The sequence below is a fragment of the Mauremys mutica genome, chromosome 25, assembly GCF_020497125.1.
Source record: "Mauremys mutica isolate MM-2020 ecotype Southern chromosome 25, ASM2049712v1, whole genome shotgun sequence".
Classification (NCBI taxonomy): domain Eukaryota; kingdom Metazoa; phylum Chordata; order Testudines; family Geoemydidae; genus Mauremys; species Mauremys mutica.
Window position 1 is genome coordinate 8,613,459 of NC_059096.1, and position 24,996 is coordinate 8,638,454.

The 24,996-nt window shown below is 42.8% G+C and overlaps 1 protein-coding gene and 1 long non-coding RNA gene across 2 annotated transcripts in view; one reads left to right on the plus strand and one right to left on the minus strand.

Annotated features, from left to right (window-relative positions):
- The window catches only part of MAP3K3 (mitogen-activated protein kinase kinase kinase 3), a 52,109-nt gene that overhangs the window by 21,945 nt on the left and 5,168 nt on the right, over nt 1-24,996 (minus strand). Inside the window, exons 2-6 of the mRNA XM_044999662.1 lie at nt 20,916-21,037; nt 20,439-20,528; nt 13,235-13,275; nt 5,337-5,436; nt 5,027-5,140 (exon numbers count right to left, since the gene is read on the minus strand). Coding sequence (XP_044855597.1) covers nt 5,027-5,140; nt 5,337-5,436; nt 13,235-13,275; nt 20,439-20,528; nt 20,916-21,037 — 467 coding nt within the window. The remainder of the gene's footprint in view (nt 1-5,026; nt 5,141-5,336; nt 5,437-13,234; nt 13,276-20,438; nt 20,529-20,915; nt 21,038-24,996) is intronic.
- Nucleotides 232-4,402, plus strand: LOC123356418. The gene is made up of 3 exons (XR_006575356.1): nt 232-261; nt 3,414-3,571; nt 4,124-4,402. It is a non-coding gene; the product is annotated as an uncharacterized LOC123356418 (long non-coding RNA).

The window sequence follows — 24,996 nt, forward strand, 5'->3', positions numbered from 1 at the left end:
GCAGCCCGGACACATTTTCCAAAATATGAATTTTACTGCTAACAAGAAGGTGCATGAATGACAGCCCTGAAGACTGAAGTCCTTTTCATGCAGAGAGCAGGAACAATACAGATAGCAGCAAGGCAAGGTTCCCGATTACAGGACGAAACAGGTGGAGAAGGTTCTGACCACTAGAGAACACTCCTCTTCACAATCTGGAATGGAACCCAAGGCTCACCATTCCTTTGGTGTCATCAAGTGTCTGAAACCCACTGGCAAAGTGTATGTTGATCTAGTTCTGGTTGATGAGCTTGGTGTGGGGGTGGCTGGGTGGGGTTTAGTGGGCTGTAATATACAGGTGAGACTGGATGACCTGGAGATCCCTTAAACTATGTTTTGTCCTCCTCTAGTAACTACAGAGGATGACAACCTACTACTGTTATCAGTTTACTCCATCAACTCAAGTGCCAGAGACTGAGTTACGGATTTAAAGGTTCCAATCCTGCTCACAAGCCACGTGGGTGTCAATGTGATTCCACATGATGGAATTTGTTTTTTCTGTTTTTTAACAAGCTAGGGAATTGCACACAATCTACATTAAAATTACACAGTCAAACACACAAATTAGGAAATCTCAGAATTAAGATTGCCTGGGCAACCTTAATCCATCCCCCCTGCACGTATGAACTATGATGGTCTTTAATTACATGATCATATTTCCTCAGGATCTCTAAGTGAGTCAAGGAATAGATGGAGTAACTATTCAATATTTTGTTTTATCCTCCCAGTTCAGTGGTGTCACTTCAAGCCTTATTATAGCACACTATTCAGATGATGCTCTGAGGGCAGAATTTTAATTTCCTTGTGGTCTTTTCTATGGTGCTTATTACTATAGTATCTGAGTGTTTCAAAAATATTATCTTATTTTCACATCACCAATGTGAAGTTGGAGGATTATTCAAGTTTTATCAACGGGAAACCAAGGCACAAAAAAATTAAGGTAAAAATTGTTCACTAATTTTGGGTGCTCATTTTGAGACTCCTAGGATCAGATTTTTCAGAGTATTTAGCATTACATAGTAATTTACATGTCTGTTGCCTTTGGTTGCAGCTGAGTATGATCAGTACTTCTGGTGATTAGATCCCAGGGTCTGAAGTTGGGCAACCAGAAAATGATCACCTAGGAGAAGTTGGGTTAAGATGCCTTGTTTAGCATCATACAGGAATTTTTCTGGAGAGGCAGGGATTGAATCCAGTTCTCCAAGGTAACATTCAACTTTCTTAAACCTGAGACCATTCTTTCTCTTCCTGCAATCCCCTGCCTCATATAAACCTTCCAAATTCTGCAACATATGAGGAAGGGGTCCTATGAACAACCTTCTAATCTCTGAATGAAGCAGGGAAAAAACAGTATGTGACCATGTAATTAAAGACAGTTTCGTTCTGCATATGCACAAGGAAGCTGAATTACATTTTCACAGGCAACCTTTGGAGTGCTTCATTTTACATTAGAAGACTATGTTGTGGTGTGTAACTGGTATATAAAATCTGACGATATTACTATACAAAATCAAAGTCCCTGAGCCAATGGCTTATTGGGCTGACAGGGTTAAGGCATGTCTGTTTCACAGCCAATGGTACACAAAGGGTGATGAGGACATCACACCTTTGACTACCCTAACCCGACAGATTACATACCCATTTTGCAGCTGGGTGAAGGGGAGGTCAGTGTGACACTGGAACCTACGACCTTCAGGATTGTAGTCAAGTGCCTTAACTACCCAACCACTGCTCCTTATATTACTATACACAGCATGCAAAATATTAAAAAGTAATGGCTTGATTTTAAGGTGAAAAGAAAAAAAAAAGAAAAGAAAGTGGGAACTAAGCTTACCCCCAAATCAGTTTTTTTCAGATCCTAAGGTGGTGCAGCTGAACAGAGCCTCACAGGGCCTGAAGGACACATGCAGGAGAACTGAGGTGATACAGAGCCCTGCTAGACACCATGAATAGGATTTCCAAAAGCACTCAGTGTTGGCCTAACTCTGCTTCCATTGAAATAATGGTAAAACATTATTTCAATGGGAGCAGAGTTAGGCCAATCCCACCATGTATCTACCCAGCTATTAAAGGAATATGGAGAGCACTGTCTTTGGGGGCAGAAGGGCATGGATGAATCTTCAACAGGAACAGATAGCCCTACTAAGAATGCCATCAACACACCTGACTGTAGTTAGATACAGACAAAGCCAGTTCTCTCAGATCTTGTGAAGGTGTTTTCTATGGAAGGGAGGCTAAAGCAGTAAACAGATGCTAGTTGTGGATGCAGTTAAGCTAACGCTGATGCTGTAATCCACTGTCCTCTGACTGCTTCATAAAGGTGCCTAAGCAACTAGAGATAAATTACCAACACTAATTCTTCCAGTGACAAAGGGAGGCTCTGTATTTTAATGAAGGTTTGGGATATTGTTCATCTAACCGGGTAGATAAGGATCTAGTCCTTCAGCCTACCACAGGATTCTCTAAGACAGATGTTTACAACAAATTGGGTAGATACCTTTTATTTAAACACCCAACAGCTCTCCTCTTCACTCTGCCCTTCCCTGCAGCGGACCAGAAACCGCAAATCACTAATTGCTGGCAAGATACAAGTCAAATTCTCTCAGACACTGCCTTCCCACCGATAGCTGCAACAGCAGCTGAGATTGGTTAGGCCAGCCTTACTAACTCTGCAGGACATTTTCTGTTGAGAGCCCTCGCCTGCAGGGCTGGATTCCCTGGTGGCACACCAAAGCCAGAGCTTGGTGAACAGCAGGGTACAATGAAAGACTAGTTAAGTTCATTTTTTCCCACCAAGGCACAACACTTTTGAGGCAGGGACTGGAGTGGGGGTAGCTGTTACAGTGTCTCAAGTTCTCTTTATCTCTCAATTTTTTGAGATTTTTTTCTATGGACCAGATCCTCAGCTATTCTATATTGTAACTCACTGAGGTCAACGGTGTTACACCAAAATCCAATGAGGATCTAGCCCCACTAAATCTTCTCTACAAGCTCAGGTGATTGGCTACTGCAGTTCCTGCCATCAGCATCTGTACTGGTAGAAAGGATCAAAGGCAGAGTTTATTTTTAAAAGGATAAGGTGCATAGCTGCCCTGGCAAGAGGCACAATATTAAATGAATACAAGTACTGTCAAACTCAGTCTCTCACCAGTAAAGTCACAGCTAGTGCAGTAAAACTAGGTTAGTTTTACACACATATTTGTGCCAAAGTCACTGCAGCACCTTTCCATCCCAAAAGAAGAAAAGAGCCCAACCAAAACAAAATCTGCATCCTGTACTTCAGGAAAAAATGCTTCCCGCTGCCTTGCTCAGATGAGATCATGCAGCCAAGAAGCCTCCTTCAGGCTCATGGGCTTTTGCTTTATCACATGCAGGACTCTCTTGTCAAGCAGCTTGGAGCTGAAGAGGAAGTCAGAGGAGAGGGGAAGTAGTGGCACTTGCTGAAGCCCTTGCTGTGCAACAATTTGCTTCTGCTTCCAGCAGAAGAGGAAAAAACAACTAATAGAGGACATCATCACAGCACTGACTAATGGTTGGTGAGGGGAGGAGAATTCATTCTTTACTGCAGGTGGTCACTGGTGGCTTGTGTAAAGTTTGGATAATCTCTTACACCTAGTAGTAGCCTGAAAACATTCAAGTTAACGGAGGGCAGTAAAAACATGATTGTTTCTTCTGCAATACCAAAAACGTAAGTCTCTTTTACAGGATATCTCCTGATCGCACAGTGGTGCTGTTAACCATATCTGAAGGTTATTGTATTTTTATCTAACGTGGACGGTGATGTTTGAGAGATGCTGAAGTACCTTTAAGTCCTTAAATCTGACCTCTCCAAGAATTACAGGTGTGCTGAGCACTCATCCTTATGGAGAAGTCCTACAGAATTTAATAGAAATGAACTTTCAGGATTTGATAGCAGCTATATTTAAAGTAACTTTTTGTGCAGCTCCATGTACCATTCTCTGCACGTTATTAGCTATTTGCATTTGACCATAAACTTTAGCTTTAAAAAAGTTGTGCGGATCTAATGCTGATGGAAATAATTCACTAGGGCTGTTGACTCACTGTATCCTCTGTTTTCCTATAGCAGCAAGCAGCACAAGCCTCTGTCCTGCCAGTATGGCTTAGCTCTAACATGGAGCGCTTTGGGGGAACTCTCTCCCGATGGAACACGGGTTTTCATGGTGTCTCAATGCAAAGCACAACAAGTTTTTGATGTGGGAGCTGGAATTGAGACCCTTCAAGCTCATCTAATACAGGCAGAAGTAAACATCCATCACATGGGAGCAGCTTCCTGATGAATGAGGCTGGATTCAAACTAGTGACCTACAAGCTGAAAGACTCTGTAGCTCATTAGGCAACATCATGAGGCATCCACTCCCCCAAGAAGTGCTAATATTATACCTTCAAAAATAAGGCTTGCTTTCTGGAATGGCGAGGTAAAATCAAGTTTTGACCTTTAAGGAGTTTACAAGGGCAGGGCCTTCTGCTCTCTGGGCACACAGGCAAAGTGTCCCATATGTTGTACTCGGTTTCCTCCAAACACTCTACTAGCAAGTGCCCCACTTTGTTGTTATAGGGACACCGCCTGCTCTAATCAAAATACTGTCAAAAACCCAGCCAAACAAATATTAAGTTATAAAATTCACAAAGTATGTGCTATCTAATCAAAATCAACTCCCTATGAACCAAATCCACTAAGATCACCTGGTCTAGTTTACCAGGGGATGCTTCTGAGGCGCTATTTATACTAATTTTAACTCTTAAAAGTCTGCTGAACCAGGAAAAAAATTAAGCCAATACTTACTAGTAAAGTCCAAGCAAAGAAGTTATTTGAATGTGGAGCATAGCAGTCTTACTACTTTATATTGCTTCTCTTACTGGAGTACCACTGCAGTGCAAGGCTCTTTAACTAGGGGACATAAGGATCTCAAGGTGAAAAATCTCAAGCATTTCACTTAGTTGCAGTGTCACAAAATTGGTTACCTACATGGTTTCTGTCCTGGGACAGCAGTAATATTCTAAGGCTTTTCACATTTGAGCTTCGGTCCAAGATATCTACCGCTTTATCCAGGTCATCTTGATTTTTCAAGGGAATAGATAACTGCAAAAAGAAAGTAAGATGTTAATGTCTCCAAAGCAAACTGTTAGAAATTAGTGTGATTTTTGCTAATAGTGACATTTCCCCCCCAGAGCTAACTTGTGCAGTAACTGCTAATTTCAGATGCAACTGCAAATTCAAACTGAGTCTCTAGAGAAGCCCCCGTGTACTTTTCACACTGCCTGGAAAGTGTCTGTACCTCATTGTTCATATAGTGGAGATCCAGTGGTTGGCCAAAGGCTGTTTTCACTTTCTGCTGTACATCTTCATATCGCACAGGTCGGACAAATGGAATAATTCTGGAGGGCAAAAAAGACAGTCGCTGATTGTCCAAGCGGAAAAGATTCACTGGCTAACTGATATGGTCAGAACCGAGTGAACGATTCCAAAACATTAATTCATTCAAATGTTGCACTTTTCTGTCATAAATTATCCTTAACAGGGAGTGATTTTCTCAAATTTGTTAGTTAAATTCATGTAAGTGTTTTTGCAAGGGATTCTTGGCTCATAGCTCACTTGCAAGCAGTTCATTCAGAGTACATATTACAAGTTAGAGCTGTTTGACAGGACACAGCATGTTTCTGTTCCCTGATTAGATAAATATGTAACTTATACTGGTGAAGTATCTCCCTCTACAGGCTGGTTCCAGGTAAAAGGATGAGTCTACTAAAGCTGCCAGCTAAATGAGTTATCTCCTTAGCTCAAGAAGTAGAGACTCACATTTGGTTCTGAAGGTCACAAGTTCAAGTCCTGCTGGAGGCCAAGATTGAGGCTAAAAGTGAAATGACTCAGTATCTGGTGCAAATACTCAAGTTTATGAATTTAAGACCTACTTCCTGATAATATTTTCCAATATTTGCTTAAAATTAGCCATTTCCACAAACATTCCCACAAGTAAACTTGTTACCTAGAAGTGTTTTCTTGCCTCTAACAGAGAAGGGCACAAGCACACTTGATTCAAGTGAAAAACCCAGATTCACAGAAATTGCTTTGCAGTGTTCACCCTGCTTTGGCGATCCTTGAGCATCCAAGTCCCAAGATCTTGAATTGCAGCACCAGCAACTGCTGTGCAGTCTGCTGCTGCTATTCAAACACTTGCAATACTCAAAGTTTTTGTCAATGAATATAGCTGGATTTAACTGAGGCTGGACAATGTTGACCATTATTATTAGTATTGTTGTAGTGCCTAGGAGCCCTCATCATGGACCAGGATTGTGCTGGGAGGTGTATAGAAAGAACAAAAACATTTGCAGTTTTGTGCTAAACAAGCATGATACTTCAAAGCTTAAAGGTGGCCAACCACATTGGACAGGAAGGACACCCCTCATTTCACGGTGTCAAATATTACACAACTGGCCAGGTACATGGCGGGATTTTGTTCAGTTACCTCTGAACTGGCATGGGAAATTTTATACTCCTATGTTCCAAACAAAATACTGTAAAAGATATGACAGACTCATACTCCACACATTGAAAACACCCTCTCAAATCTCCCAAGAGCCAATATAAATAAGAAACATTTAAAAGGAGCACCACCACCACTTTCCTTGTGTACCTATAGGTAACATGCCTTTGGACTGCTCTATCAACATGGACATTAAGAGGCCAGTACCAAACTAGTTTTTGCCTGTCAGTAACCTACACAAATGACAAGGCACACCAGCACCTGCTCTACCCCAGGTGCTGGTGTGTCTTCCTCCTGCTAGGATCCTGGTTTTCTCCCCTTGAGCTCCAGTCAATTACTGAACTCTGTTCTTCCTTGCAGCCCTTCTTATATGAACCTGCTGTCCATGATTGGCTACTCCTCTCAGCCCCTTTCTAATTGGCTGCCTCCAGCACAGCCTCCCTCGGGCTGCTTTTAACCCCTATTCTGCCAGTGAGGGGCAGATGCCCCATCACAATGGGTATTCATCAAAATACAGCCATTCCTGAAACACTGATAATCTGCTTAGTTTTCCCTAAGCACAACCCTCTTGCCATACCGAGATCCTAGTTACACCATTCAGCCATTGCCCCCTCAGTCTCAATTGAAAAGGAATTTTAAAACCAAAAGCTAGGTAAACAGCCAGAAGCAACCCAAAACCATCAATGGTGTGGCTATTTGTGGGGGACACTGCATGACCCTGTGGCATAGTCATGCTTCCAAGGACTGCAATACAGCCTTCCTTGTTGAGTATTTATTACTGTTTCACTTGCTTTGAATAGAAACTAGAAAGGTTTCAGGCAGCAAAGTAATAGGTAACTTCAGTACTGATTCTTATAACTGTTTATTTTGTTGGAATGTTCTTGCTGTTGAAAGTTATCAAGTACTCAGCAAGTCATATATCCCGACAACACTACATTAGGGGACTATTTTTCCTCTATCCAGTGGAAGGATCAGTGTTATGAAGCTCTGTGCTACATCAGAACTCTAGCCCTATTTACATCAACACTAAGCAACTGTGCCTGTGAAGTGAAGGCCTAAAGAACAGCTCTCTCAGCTACCTTAAAACATTTAACCCCTTCGCTGGCACTCTCAGGACATTCATGTGTCAACAGATCATCAACCCATTTGAATGCAATGTTAGGACACATCAGGAAAATGCGTTTCCCAGACATAACTTAGGAGTCATTCAGCACAAGAAGGGTTAAAGACATGGTGGTGGGGAATGAACTGGAGAGCTCAACTGGCAAGAATACAAATTAACCAGTCCTTCTCTCTACCCAACCAGTCCATGGAGAATCCATCAGGGATGCTGGATCCCCAGCAGCCTGCCCTCTCCATTCCACATGGGCCAGGCCGTATGTTTGCCCCTGCCTCTCCACTTACGTCTGCTTCTGGGCCTTGCTACCCCTCCCACCAGACTCCTCTCCAGCTTTTCTATTCCCTTTCCTTCTGTTCACCACCCTCCACACTCCTTTGTTTCCCCAAACCAGTGGTTCTCAAGCTATTTACCACTGTGGGCTGCATCCAATACTACCTGTCTGGCCCTGAGGATGTCAGCTGATCAGCTATGTGCTGATGGGCCACAAGTGGCCTATGGGCCGCAGATTGAGAACCACTGCCCCAAACCCACTAGGGTCCTCCTCCATAAACAAACATAGCGCTAAAGCCAGGCCCTTAGCGCTTGGCTTATATGTTGTAGCCCTTCCCCCTACCCTTTGTTTAGGTGGTTTGCTCCTAGGTGCAGGGACTCTTGTATGTGTCTGGACAGCACCCAGCATGTTCTGAGAGTTACTCTAATACAAATCTGACGGCTGCTCCAGCTTCCTGCTGCTATATGAAGCAAGGTAATGTAGCTCCTAGTGGATGGAAGTCCACATCACAACCACCACAACTATTAGCACTAATTGGCAACCCTGCTGTCAACCTTCAAGGGAGAGTACTGAATAGGCCACTCAGCTCCTGTCCTATCCCTAGAGGCAATCCCTTCAGTTCCAGCGTGCACTGCTTGTGCTTACTCGCCCTACGATACTGGTCTCCAACACTGTCAATCCAGCAGATTTCACCACCACCAGATACCCTTTAAGTATATAGAGGTTTGGTTTTAATAATTCCTAACTTCAGTCTGCTTCCTCAGCCTCTTGCTACTAGACCTACAACATTCAGCTATTTAGAAATAGTCCTTGTTAAAAAAGGCAGCCCACAATAACATTTTCTGCATATTACCAAGAAACCAATCCATGGAAATTATAGTACTTTGGCACTGGGCAAATGTAACTTGGCTCCCAGCTGCAGTGAAGCCCCTTATAAAGGCTTCTATTCTACACACACTGCACGAAAAAACACACAAGATTTGTGGCACCCGAAAACAGCTCTATTAGAGAAGCGCACAGTTTTTAAACTAACACAAAATCATGGAGTTCAGGGTTTAAGGAGTCCATTCCTGCCTGACCACCTTAAATATTTGTGGTTAGATCTGGCAGCTTCTCTGAAACGAAACACACATACTTACATTCTCAGTGCAAGCCTGCTGTCTGTAACTGCATGCCACTTTGGGAATGGGGAATTAGGGCAAGCGTAACTGCATAATTAGACTAACACACAATCAAGCTTTTCATTTCAATGTTACTTAAAAAAAACCCACTTTCTACTTCCCTGAGCGCTGTGCCACCTTAAATACAAGCACTTGGGAAGGAGATGTGAGAGACAATAGCACTGTTGATGAGGTTCCACTTCCGAAGTTACCTTGTCACAACACTGTATATCGCAAAATATTGTGGCATGTCGGACAGTGGCTCTGTTGTACTCCACAGCATTCCTATGTGACATTCGAAGCCAACTCATGTCAGCGCTCTATTAGGAATGCAGTAGATCATGACTGACTACTTTTGGATTTTCTCTTGGTGTACCAAAAAGATTAATGTGTTGTATGCCTGAATTCCTACAGACAGTGAATTTTGTGAGTGATATGATCCAATGGCTTGTGGAAGCAGGGAAAGAGAGGGTTTAAGTGCAGCCATTTAAGTGTCAGAGGCAGAGCAACTGTTCTGTCAAGTCTTAGCCTAACATCGCGAGACCTGTAGAAGCAGGGCTCACGTCAGAGGTGAGTGGAAAACAGCAGAATACTTGTAAGTAAAGAGTCTTTCCCCTACAGTGTCTACCACTCTCAAAACTGCTATGCAGTAATAATGCAAGGACATCAGAAAGTGAAGTACTGGAAAAAAAATGAAACTGACCAAGCTAGTTTCACTATCCTGAGCTAAGTAAAACAAGTAGTAACACAAACAAATGAAAAATAAAGAGACTGCCAACTGGAAGTCACTTCAGGCTAGAATGACTTATTTTTTTCTTGTTACTATAATTAATATGTAAACTGACTAGAACTAAAAGAATAGAGAAAAAGCTCTATTTTAAGTTTCTTTTGTGCAATGGACAGTAATTTGGGTATAGCCAATTTCACTGTTTGTCCTGAATAGTCCGTTTCTTTTTGTGTGAGTCTTTCATTCAGCAACAGGGAAGAGAAAAAAAAGTTTTAAAAATAGAAAAATAACTGCACAGCCATAAAATTCAGCAGGGAAACTCCAGGCAGGTATGAAACCTGAAACTATAAACAGGTAGCCAATTTTTAAAAAGAAGTTCAAATATATATTTAAAGAATACATCAGATTAAGTTTTTAGTTTTACTATAGTGCAATAACTTTTTAACTTGACATCATAAGAATGATTTTTCTAGAGAAATCTAAAGGGTCCAATAATGTGAGTAATGACATCCCCATGAAAACTAACTTTCTTAATCAGAATCCTGAAGGAGGTTTGAGAGTTCTCCTCCAAAATATTGCTACATACAAAGAACTCAGTCCTCCAACCTTTACTTAAGTCATCTTTACTGACTCAAAGGCCCCACTGAAGTTCATGAGACCAACCTACTTACATGAATAAAGGTTGCAAGACCATGACTGAAGAAAGTCACTTATGTGGAATTCCTTTGCTTCTTTATTATTTCCAAAGGCAAGCCACTTCAGCAAAGTAAGAGTGCTGGGGGTTACAGACAAGGGTGATGCATGCCATCTCCATTTTCTTTTAACAGTGGTTATATAAATCACAGCACATCACAAGGCCCCAATTCAGTTAGGTACTTCAAAACATGTGTAACTAAGGGCATAAATATTGGTTTCAGTGGGACTACGCATGTATTTAAGTATCTTACTGAATCAGAGCCTAGGAGAGGAGAGTTCTTCTCCATTTTTAAAGCTGAATGACTGTACAACCCAGCTTGTCAGTCCCAGCACAGGGATGCCCAGCAGCACCTCAGTGCATTCACCTTAAGATTTTATTAACAAGTTTTTATGCAGGATTCACAGATTGAAAAACATGTTTAGAGGTTAATTCAATTATGACCAAAACAAACTAGGAGAGGGTGAATCTAGAATATACACAGACAAGTTCAACTAGGGCAACTGGAACTCGATTTTCACCCATGTCATCTACTGTAGGATTTGCCAATATTGTGCATCAATGGGTCCCTTTTCCCAACCAATGATGCCAACACGGAGGTACTGCAAGAGTATTACAGCTGCTCTTCCAAAACATGGTGTCTGTTACAGCTGTCCTCCCTGCTGCATTCCCTTTTTTTCCCTCTCCTTTCTGTTGTTCTGTATGGCCGCCCCTCCCGGCCATGGTGCTAACTGAAGTCAAAGCCTGGCCCTGCTCATGGAAATGGCTTGTGCAGACTAACTGGAGCCATTGCTCTGCTCAGGGAGAGGGGCTTTTGGCTCCTTTGTTTAGACCTGGGCTCGGTGTAGGGTGCTCTGCCCAGGTATGCAAGACCTAATATGGCCAAATAGCTGAGCATATGAGTCATGCTTGTGGCTTAAAACTTGCCCAGACATGTTCTATGCCTACCTGCAGTTTTTTCCCTGCTTTCTCTCCTCCCTGTAAGAAGGGGAACCAATCAAAGTTACTGGCGGGAAACTGCCTAAGTTTGCCTTTATAACCAGACATTTTCTGATCAGACTTCAGAAAGGTTCCTGCATTGCTGCCTGGTCTGATCAGCCAGGGGTTCTGGGGGGTCCTTTCTCCGCTCGCGTTTTATTTTTGAGCGTACCCCCGTTTTTTAACTCCCCTCCCACAAACAACGAATTTTGCCTGGAGATCTCCTGATTATTGTGAGCGAATCGAGTCCTCTCTGCGTCCTCTGATGCTGAAACTGCTCTTCCTGCTGCTGCTGCTTTGGGGATTGGTAAGAACTCCCTCTTGCAAACTCCCCGTCCTGGCTGCTGGCTCTGTTTCCCCAGCAGACAGACCTAAGCTAACTCCGTGGTCTGTGCAGCTAAAAATAAGCCTGCTTGCAGCTGCCCCACTGCTGCAGTCACCACTCCCTGAACTCTATCCTGGGCACACACCACTCTGCCCTCTGGAACTACCCCTAGTATAAGGTGCACCCATTAGGTTAGGTTTAGCCTTTAGTCTAGATAAATTGTAATTTCATTTTGCATAGCTGTGGTTAAGTTAGGCTTAGAGAATTGTTGCATTGTGTTTTGTTACTTGCTAATTTGTGTAGTCTTTGTTAAGTTAGATCATAGATAAGATTTTGCTGGGTTCTGTATAATTGTGATTAGGTCTGTCTTCTCACGGCCCCCCCCCCCCCCCCCGAGCTTTCTCTGTGTCTCTCTGACTTGTTGCAGCCTCTCTGTTCTCTGTGTCTCTGAGTTTACATCTCCCTCCGCACCACCACTTTCTCTCTCTTTTAATTCCTTCCCTCACATGTTCACCCAAAACCCCATTGGTTACTTTTTCTCTCTGATACACATCACATTCTACATTTACACCACTGTGACACATTTTTACCTAGAATTGTTTGCTATTTAACATATTTTATCCATAACTGTTAGTTGGTTATATGCTGCTGTGACACACCCTTTACATAGAAATTGTTAGCTACCTGTTACATTTATACTTCAGTGTTAATTGGTTACCAACTGTATTGTACCCCACTGCATTGTACCCCACTATTGAAACCCCCTATAATGTTCACCAAAAGAAACCCCTCCCCAATTGTCTACCTTAAACCCCACACCCCTCACTATTGAATTTTCCCTGTTTTTGCATTTTCTTAATAAAGTTTATTTTGCACCCCACCAGTGCAGTAATTGTCCCCCAAGATCCCCTACCTGCTAGCAGGGACACATGGGACATTTGCAACACTGTATATCCTGACTGGTTTGCAGAGGCAATCAACCTAGCGATTTCTAATTTAAGCTTCCCTCTCCCTCTTTCCCTGAGCTACAAATGTGTGTTGAGGGGCAGAGAGGATATCCATACCTTCTTCCAAAGGAGTCCCTATGAGCAAGATAAACACTATTGACAGAACTAGGACTGTGGCTGCAAGAAGAGGACCACAAGGAGGTGGAAGTGGAAAAAATGCAGGGTTGGGGGAGCACTGAGGAGAGAAAGGGAGAACTCAAGAATCTCAACAGGAACTATCCTTCGCCCCACCCTAGGTAAAGCATTCTCTTTAGGTCAGAGTAAGCCATTTTAGACAGAAACCCACCATAAGCTCAAAGATATAATGGCATGCACCATGTGGAATTCCCGTGAAGTCCACATCCATTTAGTCTGACTAGTGTACTTTATCAGAAACACTGTATATGAGAACACTGAATGCAAAAACTTACCGTCTTTCCCCATTATGTTCAAACTTTATCCTTACATCATTCTGCCCAAGAGAGACGAAACAGAAGATTAGTCCATTATCAAATTCTTTGGCATATTTCATAAGTTATAACAAAGCATAAAATGAGGACCTGTGAGACAAAATATTAATTTGTTCTCTGTTCTCACTCACATTTTTAATACGTTGCCATTTTCAACCCTCTCCCTACTTTAGTCCCAGAAAAAGCCTTAATTTTCCAGCACTCAGGCTGTTTCTTATACCATAAGTTCTCACCTATTTGATGTCAAATAATGAAGCCTGGCTTCTGGAAGCATTCATCAGAAACCACCAGATTCTCCATCTATTCTGCTCCACAATAGCTGTGGTCATTGAAGCACCATTTTTGTTGGTCCCTTCCTCCCAACTCATTCCACCCAAGCAGAAGCATTTTTCAACTAGTATCTTTCTCCCAGTATCACCCCCTGCAGACTAGGAATTTATAAGCAGCATTAATCTTGTTACATCTCAAAGTTACTATCTGATGGTTTATGTAAAATGAGATGTGTATCTGGTGCATACAAGCCAGTTAAAATGGATTCCACGTTATTTTGTATCACCATAGCAACATAAAGTAGTCAGGAACATATCTGCCTCTTAAATTTGCAATTGACATATTAGCTTGGTTATCTGGGACAAAGGGTAGTTTTTTTCTTTTTTAAATATTTAAGCAAATTTACCAAGTAAACTTCTAGGACACAAAACTGATGTGTGACAGGCATAATTATCAGGTATTCTATTATTTCCTCTTCTATCAAGACTCACAGGAAGACTGGGCAGATAAGAGGAGGACTTCACAGGTGTAATATGAGCAGGCATGTGGGGAGAGTATGGGGGGTGGGAAACGACAGGAGAATGGAGCACCATCAGGAGCTAAGGGGAGGATGAGGAAGCAGCATGAGACGGTGACAAAGAATGTGAAAGGGGGGACTGTGGGGAGTGAAGGAACAGAGAAAGGGGCCATCCATGGCCCCATGCACCAGAAGGGGAGCGTGAGCAAGAGCGCGTGTGCTCATTTTGTCTAGTTACCCACTGATGATGCATGGAGGCTGTGGAACTTTTAAAGAGCAGCAACAGATGTAGGAGGCAAGTAACCAAACCATGAGAATTCCTTACATTAGTATAGCATTGCTCTCCTCCGATTCATTTCAAACAACAGAACTGCAGCATGCAAATTAGCTGGGAAGAAGAGATCATGATTGGCTGAATTACTTCTCATGGCATTATAGTACTTAGAGAGTTGGGTGCTACTGAACTGGCCCTGTCTAGAGTCTACAGTTATAATTAGATCCTGAGAGGGAATGTCTACATTGTTATTTTTAGTCTCATAGCACAAGCCCAAGTCAGTTGACTCAGGCTTTGAGACTCGCTGCTGCAGGGTTTTCTTTTGCAATGCAGATGTCCTGTCTGATACCTCATAATAAATGCTATAAAGATGAGGGAGGAATTGACATTTATAAAAAGACATTAAATCCCTGCTTTAAGATAAACATAGCCTATGAGGAAGTCACAACCAATACTTTCATAATACAAATAACTTGTATGTCATCATTTAAAGTGTAGAAGGTTTGCCATCCATGTTATCCAAGGTTTTATTAAAGTGCCCAATGTGGTACCTGTGCACTAAGCTGTAAACTCAGAGGATGCTAGACGCACAGGGAGTGAAAGTACAGCACATTTAACCACTAGAGAACAAAGTTCAAGTTCCAATTTAGATCAAAGATAAAAACCAAAAAGGAAAAAAAAATCTGCTCTCATAAGGTATTATCATTTCTCCTGCACAACCCTAAGTGATTAGAGTGGATGAACCCAGCTGTGAAAGCCTTAAAGACAATAGGCAATCATACATCTAGGAACTTAAAAAAAAAGTGGGTAGGAAATGCTCTTTAAGGTAGAGGAAATATCTGGCAGACCCAGTGGTCAAGAAGGCAGTTCAAAGGGACCCATACATTCACTGCCAGTACACAGTATTCTTGAAGAAGTCCTGTAGGTGCATAATTGTTCATGACAAATGGGCTTCCTGACCAGAAGAACAATGATCTTCAGCCAAAGTAATTAACATATAACTTTCCTAAAGTTTGCTCAGGAATGAGGGGAGTGCAAGGGGTGTGTGCCCCACACTGGCCCTATAAGAGCTGAATTAGGCCAGGTGGGCCCAATCAGCTAACTAGACTGCAAACCGGGTAGCTTTAGGGTGGAGGCAACTAATTAGAGAGAAGCTCACCTGGAAAGGACAGGTGGGGCTTCTACAAGAGACAGGATAGAGGGGGTGGCTAGGAAAGGCTGCAGTCACTCCCTGGGAACAGGGAGGAATGTTTGGAGGTTGCAGATACGAGTTGCCTAAAGTTACTCTCTGGAGAAGGGAATGGAGACTGGCAAACTCAAAGGAGTAGAGAGGGCTATAGGAGATATGGAAGTGGCTCAGGGAAAGGCAGCAAGGTGCAGGGAACAGACCTTGGCTGCTGTGTAGAAGATCCCTGAGCTGGAACCCAGAGTAGAGGGTGGGCCCAGGTTCACCTGCCAGCCATTGCCGGAGTGGCACTGTTGCAGAAGACTGTCTGAGACTGTTGGAGAACAGGAACCTTGATACACTCCCCGCCCCCCCAAAAGGGAAGTCACAATAGTGACCTGGCCAGAGGGCTGAGTCAGGAAGAGGACACCTGTGGCTCCTGAGAGCGAAAGAGTGGCTACAGAGGAGAAACTGACTGGGTGTAATCACTGGAAGGAGTGTAGGCCTGACTAATCTAATCCCCAGAACTACCAGGAGGCAGTGCCATCCAACAGTAAGCAGACCAGCCCATGACAGGGAAGGGTGAATTTTATGCAGAGACATCAGAAGGGGAACTTTGTGTATTTACTCCAGTTCAGCTGTCTAATCCAGGAAAAGGAGGGCAGAAAGAGTGAAGGAATGATAGGTTATTAAAGATGTTTTCCAGCTGACTGGGTGAGAATACATAATGTGTGTCTTATAAGAGTTTAATGGCATAATGTACAGAGGGATAACAAATAAGAATCCAGTACACAGGTAAGACACCGGGGTAACAATAGAATGACAACTAAAAGAGGGTGGGCATGTAACTTCAGCCCTGGGCAGTGGGGCTTGGGCTTCAGACTTGCTGGGGCCAGGGCCAACACCAGCCTTGGCGACCGCATTAAAATGGGGTCTCAACCCACAGTTTGAGAACCTAAAGGACAGGCTTTGACAAGAGCTAAAGGTCCTAGGGTTTTATCCCCACTAATAACCCAAGGCGGGGATAATTTTATGCTGGTGACTGAAATGTAGCCTCCCTGGGGTGAAAGGGTGGTAGCTGTATAGACAGTCAACAGTAACACTGCACAAGAGTGCATGAAAGTAAAGAACACCTCTAAAGGGAGTTTAAGAATTGGATTGCTTTACTCGCTTCCCTTTTAAGCATTCCTCAGACACACAGGCTGAACTAATCCTTTGTCAGCATGTCAGTATCATCCCTTCAATGTCTTCCTGAGCACTGTGGGTGACTTAATGAGGAGTCAAGTGTGTGAGGAGAAGTCTAAGGTTGGGATGAAGTTCTCGGAATTTATCTGTGTTTCAGTAGAACTACATGGGGCTGAAAGTCTGTTAGAAGCTAAACTTAGGAACTATAGATCCATGGACAATCAGTGACAGAATGGGAAATTCTGGAAGAGAGAGCTGGATTCCTGGCAATTACCTACTATCCCTGGCAATATGAGCCCAAGAGCAGTAGATTTCTGGATACTCAGGCAGAGTTAAGGTACAAGGCAGAAAACCAATAGAATCATCGTTCAAGACCACATTCATGGTGAAATACACATAGCTTGGACAGTAGCTTAGTTAAGAAACTGTATCTACTGCTCATGAGGGCAATGGAACAAGCCAATGTTTCTTCAACCTGTGGGCTTCCACAGAGATGCTAGATTAAATTGTGGGAGGGAGATGTGTGCCACAAGCAGAGGAGGAGAGCCACGAGGTTGAGTAAAGCAGCATGATCCTAAATCTAGTCTGACTCTCTGAAAAAACACACTGCTATGGGTGAAGCACTGGGTAGTTTCTTGAAATCAATCCTCCCCGTTCTAGTGACTATTCCACAGGGGAACAGGGCTACACATAGGACTACAGGCTCAGGAAGCAACTCACTGGCTCAAACCATCTATGCTCACAACAAACAGCTCAGCTCCAAAGAGCTTCCTATAGACTCCTCTACCCTATGCTACATGTAACATTCTGACGAGTGAGGGAATGGGGAAAGGGAAAAACTAAAAGACAAAACAAAAATAGGATAACATGCACAGGGAGACAGAGTGGAAACAAAGGAGTGGAAAAGAAAGACCTGGTCACCACTGTGATATAGCAAAGCACAATGGGATTCTGGGAAGGGGCACTCCATCTATTATAAGGGAGGTTCAGAGAAAAAGTTGAACACCACTGGACTAAGCACTAGCTTGAGAGAGGCACAGTTCATTAAGACACTGCACAAATGAACAGTCTTGACACTTACATCCCCAATTGTAAAACTCTTCTGAGCACAGCGCTAATTGTGCACAATGGAGTGAAGATTTTGTATGATGGACAAATCGGGTGTAAATCAAGAAACCACACCAGGTGCATTCCCACTTCCTGAATAAGCCAGGATTTGATCCTTGGCCTCCACAGCAGAAATGACAGTGAACTAACTTTTACCCCACCGAGCATCCCTTGCTTGGGAAATACAATTACATGGAAAAACAGACCAATGAATTTGCAATGGATCAGAGACCCAAGTATGACAGCCAGTCTGACTGTGTCCACCTAAGAAATAATGGGTGTTGACCACATTTTGATAAATGGGTTTTGAACTCTGATCCCAAACCAGCAGGACAACAGAGTTCAATGCTAATTGGGGAGGCTCACGAGCACTGTTCATCTCTAATTGTAGTAAAACGTGGCTGATTACACATTTCATCAGGGTCAACCACACTTTGCTATAATGGGTGTTGAACTCTGTTGACCTTCCCCACATTAGTGAGGCAAAACATCCAATACTGAGAGGTCAGGGGCATGCAGGAACTTAATCTGATATACGTAATAGCCACAAAGCTTAAACTGGATCCATGCCTCTAAAGCCATTTGATCATTTGTCGTTAAGCCCAAGGGACTTGAATTAATTCTCTGAAAATTAGAAAAGCTGGACGAGCACAAGTCCATGGGGCCGGATGCGCTGCATCCGAGGGTGCTAAGGAGTTGGCCGATGAGATTGCAGAGCCATTGGCCATTATCTTTGAAAAATCATGGTGATCGGCGGAGGTCCCGGATGACTGGAAAAAAGCTAATATAGTGCCCATCTTTAAAAAAGGGAAGAAGGAAGATCCAGGGAACTACAGGCCAGTCAGTCTCACCTCAGTCCCTGGAAAAATCATGGAACAGGTCCTCAAGGAATCAATTCTGAACCACTTAAAGGAGGGGAAAGTGATCAGGAACAGTCAGCATGGATTCACCAAGGGCAAGTCATGCCTGACTAACCTAATTGCCTTCTATGATGAGATAACCGGCTCTGTGGATGAGGTGAAAGCAGTGGATGTGCTATTTCTGGACTTTAGCAAAGCTTTTGATACAGTCTCCCACAGTATTCTTGCCAGCAAATTAAAGAAGTATGGGCTGGATGAATGGACGGTAAGGTGGATAGAAAACTGGCTAGATGGTCAGGCTCAACGGGTAGTGATCAATGGTTCCATGTCTAGTTGGCAGCCGGTATCAAGTGGAGTGCCCCAAGGGTCAGTGCTGGGGCCAGTTTTGTTCAATATCTTCATTAACGATCTGGAGGATGGTGTGGACTGCACCCGTAGCAAGTTTGCAGATGACACTAAACTGGGAGGAGTGGTTGATACGCTGGAGGGTAGGGATAGGATACAGAGGGACCTAGACAAATTAGAGGATTGGGCCAAAAGAAATATGATGAGGTTCAACAAGGACAAGTGCAGAGTCCTGCACTTAGGACGGAAGAATCCCATGCACTGCTACAGACTAGGGACCGAATGGCTGGGCAGCAGTTCTGCAGAAAAGGACCTAGGGGTTACGGTGGACGAAAAGCTGAATATGAGTCAACAGTGTGCCCTTGTTGCCAAGAAGGCTAATGGCATTTTGGGTTGTATAAGTAGGGGCATTTCCAGCAGATCGAGGGATGTGATCATTCCCCTCTATTCAGCACTGGTGAGGCCTCATTTGGGGTACTGTGTCCAGTTTTGGGCCCCACACTACAAGAAGGATGTGGATAAATTGAAGAGAGTCCAGCGGAGGGCAACAAAAATGATTAGGGGGCTGGAGCACATGACTTATGAGGAGAGGCTGAGGGAACTGAGATTGTTTAGCCTGCAGAAGAGAAGAATGAGGGGGGGATTTGATAGCTGCTTTCAACTACCTGAAAGGGGGTTCCAAGGAGGATGGATCTAGACTGTTCTCAGTGGTAGAAGATGACAGAACAAGGAGTAATGGTCTCAAGTTGCAGAGGGGGAGGTTTAGGTTGGACATTAGGAAAAACTTTTTCACTAGTAGGGTGGTGAAGAACTGGAATGGGTTACCTAGGGAGGTGGTGGAATCTCCCTTCCTTAGAGGTTTTTAAGGTCAGGCTTGACAAAGCCCTGGCTGGGATGATTTAGTTGGGTTTGGTCCTGCTTTGAGCAGGGGGTTGGACTAGATGACCTCCTGAGGTCCCTTCCAACCCTGAGATTCTATGATTCTATGAAAGTGCTGGACAAATATTTGCACATTAAAAGTCTGGGGGGTATTGCGGAATTTGCACTAAAATGGGGTTCACACAAATAGCACACAGTACAGGTGGAATTTCTAGGATAATTTGGTCTTCAAGACTAGTGAATTCAACCTTATCAGAGACAGATAAGATCTATTGGTTATCTTTTCCTCCTCTCCTTCTGCTAAGAAGCCAGTGCAGGATTCTTCCCTACAAAACGATCTCCAGAGCTTTGGCTAGATTAGTTTTTAAATGATTTAAGTAAGGGGGCTTCCAGCACTCCCCTGGGGAAGGTACATTCTATAGCTACAAGACAAAGGCAATAGGAAAAAAAAAAACATCACCACCCTCCCATACCTCCTTAAATGAGCTCTGTAAAGGTCACTGAGCATGAACATGCTCTTAATTTATAACTGTTAATACTGAAATGGAAGCCAGTTTTCTTACCGGAATTTTTTTTTCTTCTACTGCACAGGCACACTGGTTTGTTATTGTAGGGCTGCTCAGGAGGGCTGGACTGCTGGCATTGTGTTTTTTCTTAAAAGAAAAATTATTAATGTTGGTTTATAAAAATAAAAAAAGGTGGACTGTGCAAGCTAAAACAAGAAAGCCACATGGTTGAATTTTCAGCCATTCTACATACACCTTGGGAAGGCAGATCATTGAGCTGCTCTGAACAATCAAAACATTGCCTGCTTTAGTCCAATAGAAGGAATAAAATAACCCAAAGTGAACCTAAATCAATGACCTAATCCAAATGAGGGGAGTATAAAGCCCATCAAGTAGAAACATCTCTCTGCAATGCCATGACTTGCATTAAACATTGGTGCCCTACTGAAGGTGAAGCAAATGGACCCACTTCCACTCTAGTCTAATCCCTTGTGCCAGGTCATAATTTTCAATCTCCAGTAAACAATCCTTTACCTGTTTGTTGGAATGAGCAGTGTCTTTATTCTTCATGGTATCAAAGCCAGGCAGCCTGTGACGCCGGCCCATCTGGAGCGCGACCAAGTCCTTCATGATGGAGTTCAATGCCTCCTGCTCATCTGCAATTGACAAGAGGGAAGTTATCTTGGGGAGTAGCAGTTGGGGAACTTTCAGGAAATCAAACTTTTGTTCCTCTGGCTGAGACACAAAAGATTTTTTTCAAGTGCCCAGAGTACATCTTCATTCACAACCACTAACCCCCATGACACCTGTATGAGGTAGACACGCATTAGCCTCATTTCAGAGGCAGGTAAACGGAAGGGTAGAGAGTTGTCTAAGGCCACAAACCAAGCCCGGTCAGAGCTAGAATTCGAATATGGGAGTTCCTGCCTCCCAGGACCATGTCCAGTTCACCTAGCAAAATTTGCTACAGGGTAATTTAGGTCACTTAGAAGGACCAGCTGTAGGCATTTTGTTGCCACAGGAAAACTGGCTAACATCTGTCCCCTTCCAACCTTACCTTCTGCTACCCCAGAGAACCTTCACTGCTTGATGATAGAGCTAGCCCGCATAACAGCAAGAAAGGAACCAGCCAATCAATTATTCTAAATTATTACTAGGTCTCAAACATTTGTGCTGATTGTCAAGTGCACTTCTCCCCATATCCCCAAAACAAGGGTTCACAGAACAAAGGTTGTCTCCTGAGGAAGCTAAAACATCTTCAGGACAGAAGTCAGAACAGGTCAGCAATGAGAAGAGCCCTGACTGCTTGCAAAGCAGAGCTAGCAGCTGCAGGTCAACCTCTTCAGGAACATGGTAGGAACCCATGACTGGAATTTCAGCAACTAATTATGTTATTTACACTAAAGTAGTACATGGAGGCTCTAATCAGGATTGGGGTTCATTGCGCTAGGTGCCACATAAAGGAAGCAGGTATGGTCTCTGTCCTGAAGAGCTAATCATGAGAAACCAGTGGCATCTATTTCCAAAACTGAGCAAGTAGATGTAGCAACAACATAAATAACTCTGGCATTTTATTAGACACCATAATCAGTCTTATGAATAAACTGGGCTCTGAGGTGTTGCCTGTCATAACTACCAGGGGCCCTGCCTTCAAGTGGAAGCGAGATGGCAAGACTTGCATTGCCTTTTTTCACTAACCAAACAATACATTGGCTCCGTCTGCTGATGTTAGTCTCAGTTCTCACCTCAGCAAATTTTTCATCACCCATGTGGCCTGCTAACTATAGGACAGTACTAGTCAAGTGGCCTCATGCTTTGCTACAACTGTGAAAGTGTTGATTAATGCAATTCCCTAGCCTATGCCACAAATACAACTGAGTCAAAGGTCCTGGGTCTCCTTATCCTAGTTAGTTTGTTTAAACTGATGGTGTGCACAAGACCTTACTATGTCCCTTAAACAAGACTAAAGCCTGGGATTGTCCCAGGTTTTAATCCAATTACATGGACACAGTCATTGCTGATACTACAAATTCTAACTGCAGTGCTCACAACCTATCACCTAACTTGGTCATATTTGTAAAAAAAGTTATGAGTTTATAAACTATAATACCCTCCACCCAGTTACAGTCATGCAAACATATAGTGAGGCTGCTAAACTGTATCAGCTATATTCCATTTTCACATAATTACAACTGTCAGGAAAAAAAATTGACCTTTTGGGTTAAAAGTTCTTATGTAATCAATACAATGTAGTCTTCCAGAGCCTGTCTGAATTTAGGACTGAGGTGAAGTGGCAGAGCTGTGTGGAAAGCCTAGAACTGGAATACCAAGAGGTGCTGCAGGAGTTAGCTAGACACCTGCTTAGCCTATGCCAAATCATTCACTGAAATTAGTCCCTTTCTTTCAATATCACCTAAATACTGTAGAGAGAGTTGTATATGGCATGTGAACTTTTGCTCAAACTACTTACTGGCTTATTGGCTTCATTTTTGAAGCACTTTGCATTATGAGCAACAAAGCATCGGACGTTATCAGTTACCCAATCCGGTCATTGGTGTACATACTATATTCTTGGACTGTTGTGTACATACTATATTCTTGGACTGTTGTACGTAAAGCTTATCAAAACTCTATGGTTTTACTCTATGGTGTTTGTTTCTTTAGACGCTGTATCCAGTTAAATCTCCTCTAATAGGAGCGTAACCTGGTTATAAAATCTGAGCCAAATATAAACCCTACTTTGAACAAACTGAAAAGAATGTGTTGTCCTCTATGGAGTCTTGCAGAAATTTGTAGGTCTTGGGCAAAAAATTGGAGTGGGGATAGCGGGAGAGAGAGTTGGATGAAGGGAAACCTACTGATGTAGGTTTCACGTTTGGCGGTGTTGTAAGAAATACTAACACAATAGACAAGGTTAAAGCTTTTCTATCCAGTTTTAGGCTGTACTATTTTAACGTCTGTCATAAACCTGAGATTACAATTACCTAGATGTGCAGACCTTGATATGCAATCTCTCCTCCTTCCCAACGTACTTAGAGCTATCAGTTTATGGTGTGGTTAAACTGAAATTTACAGCTCTCTCTAGGGCTAAATTTTGAACAATTTTAGCAAAACCTGAGTTAAAAATAAAAAACCCAGTTAAAGTCATTGATTTTTTTAAAATCCACTCTGAATGCATGTTATTGCTCTAGGATATTGATTTACATAAGTACAAGCCTAACAGTCTTAGAATCAATGGGAACATGAGACATTTCTGAACATTGCAGTACAGATGTTTCTCCTGTACATACGCATTTGTAAAAAAACTCTTATTTGATGAAGCAAAGGGTGCACATTTATTCCTCATTTCATGTTACACACTTGATCACAAATATTTATTCCTGAATTTAGGTATTTTTTTTTTATAAAAAAGACAGGTCACTAATTGACTTACTAGTAACAAAATGAACAAGTCAGATTATTACGCCCAAAGGAGGTGTATGTGGGGTGAATATCTCAGAATTTTCCAAAACACAATGTAAACCATTATGAGCTCAAAGCAAAAGAGGGAAATGTATATATTTGTAACAAAGCAGCATCCAAAAGCCCCAATCGGGGTCATTCTTATTTTGCTAGGCTCTGTGCAGACACACAGTTCCTGCCCTGGAGACTTTTGTGGGATTTCCAGCAGCACTCAGCATTGACCTAACTCTGTTCCAATTGATGGTACTGGTAAAGTTTCTACAGACTTCAACAAGAACAGTTAAGCCAATGTCAAAAAAGCCAACAGAATGTTAGGAACTACTAGGAAAGGGATAGCTAAGACAGAAAATATCATTATGGCACTACATAAATCCATAGTACACTCACACCTTGAATGCTCTGTGCAGTTCTGATAGCCCCATCCCAAACAAGATATATTAGAATTGGAAAAAGTATAGAGGGGTTAACAAAAAATGATTAGGGGTATGGAGGAGAGATTAAAAAGACTGGGACCGTTGAATTTAGAAGAGATGACTAAGGGGGGATATAATAGAGGTCTATAAAATCATGACTGGTACAGAGAAAGTGAACAGGGAAGAGTTTACCCCCTCATATAACATGAGATCTAGAGGGCAACCAATGAAAATAATAGGCAGCAGGAGGTTTAAAACAAACTAAAGGAAGTACTTCACACAATGCATAGTCAACCTGCGGAACTCATTGCCAGGGGGTGTTGTGAAGGCCAAAAGTATAACTGGGTTCAAAAGAGAATTAGATAAGTTCATGGAGGATAGGTCTATCAATGGCTATTAGCCAAGATGGTCTGGGACAAAACCCCATGCTCTGGGTATCCCTAAACCTCCAACTGGACAACAGGTGATGGATCACTCAAGCTGCTGTTCTATTTACTCCCTCTGAAGCATCGGGCACCAGCCACTGTTGGATGACAGGGTACTGGACTAGATGGACCACTGGTCTGACCCACTATGGCTACTCTTATGTTCCCCCCCCCAGAGTGTATTACTCCAGCCGCCACCATGTAGACTAGCCCATGGTATGTCTCAATATAGCCTAAGATTTAAAATTAATGGAACCTTAAAGTTGAGAATCAAGTACTCAAAAATAATGAAATTAAACCGTAACTGTTCCTGGC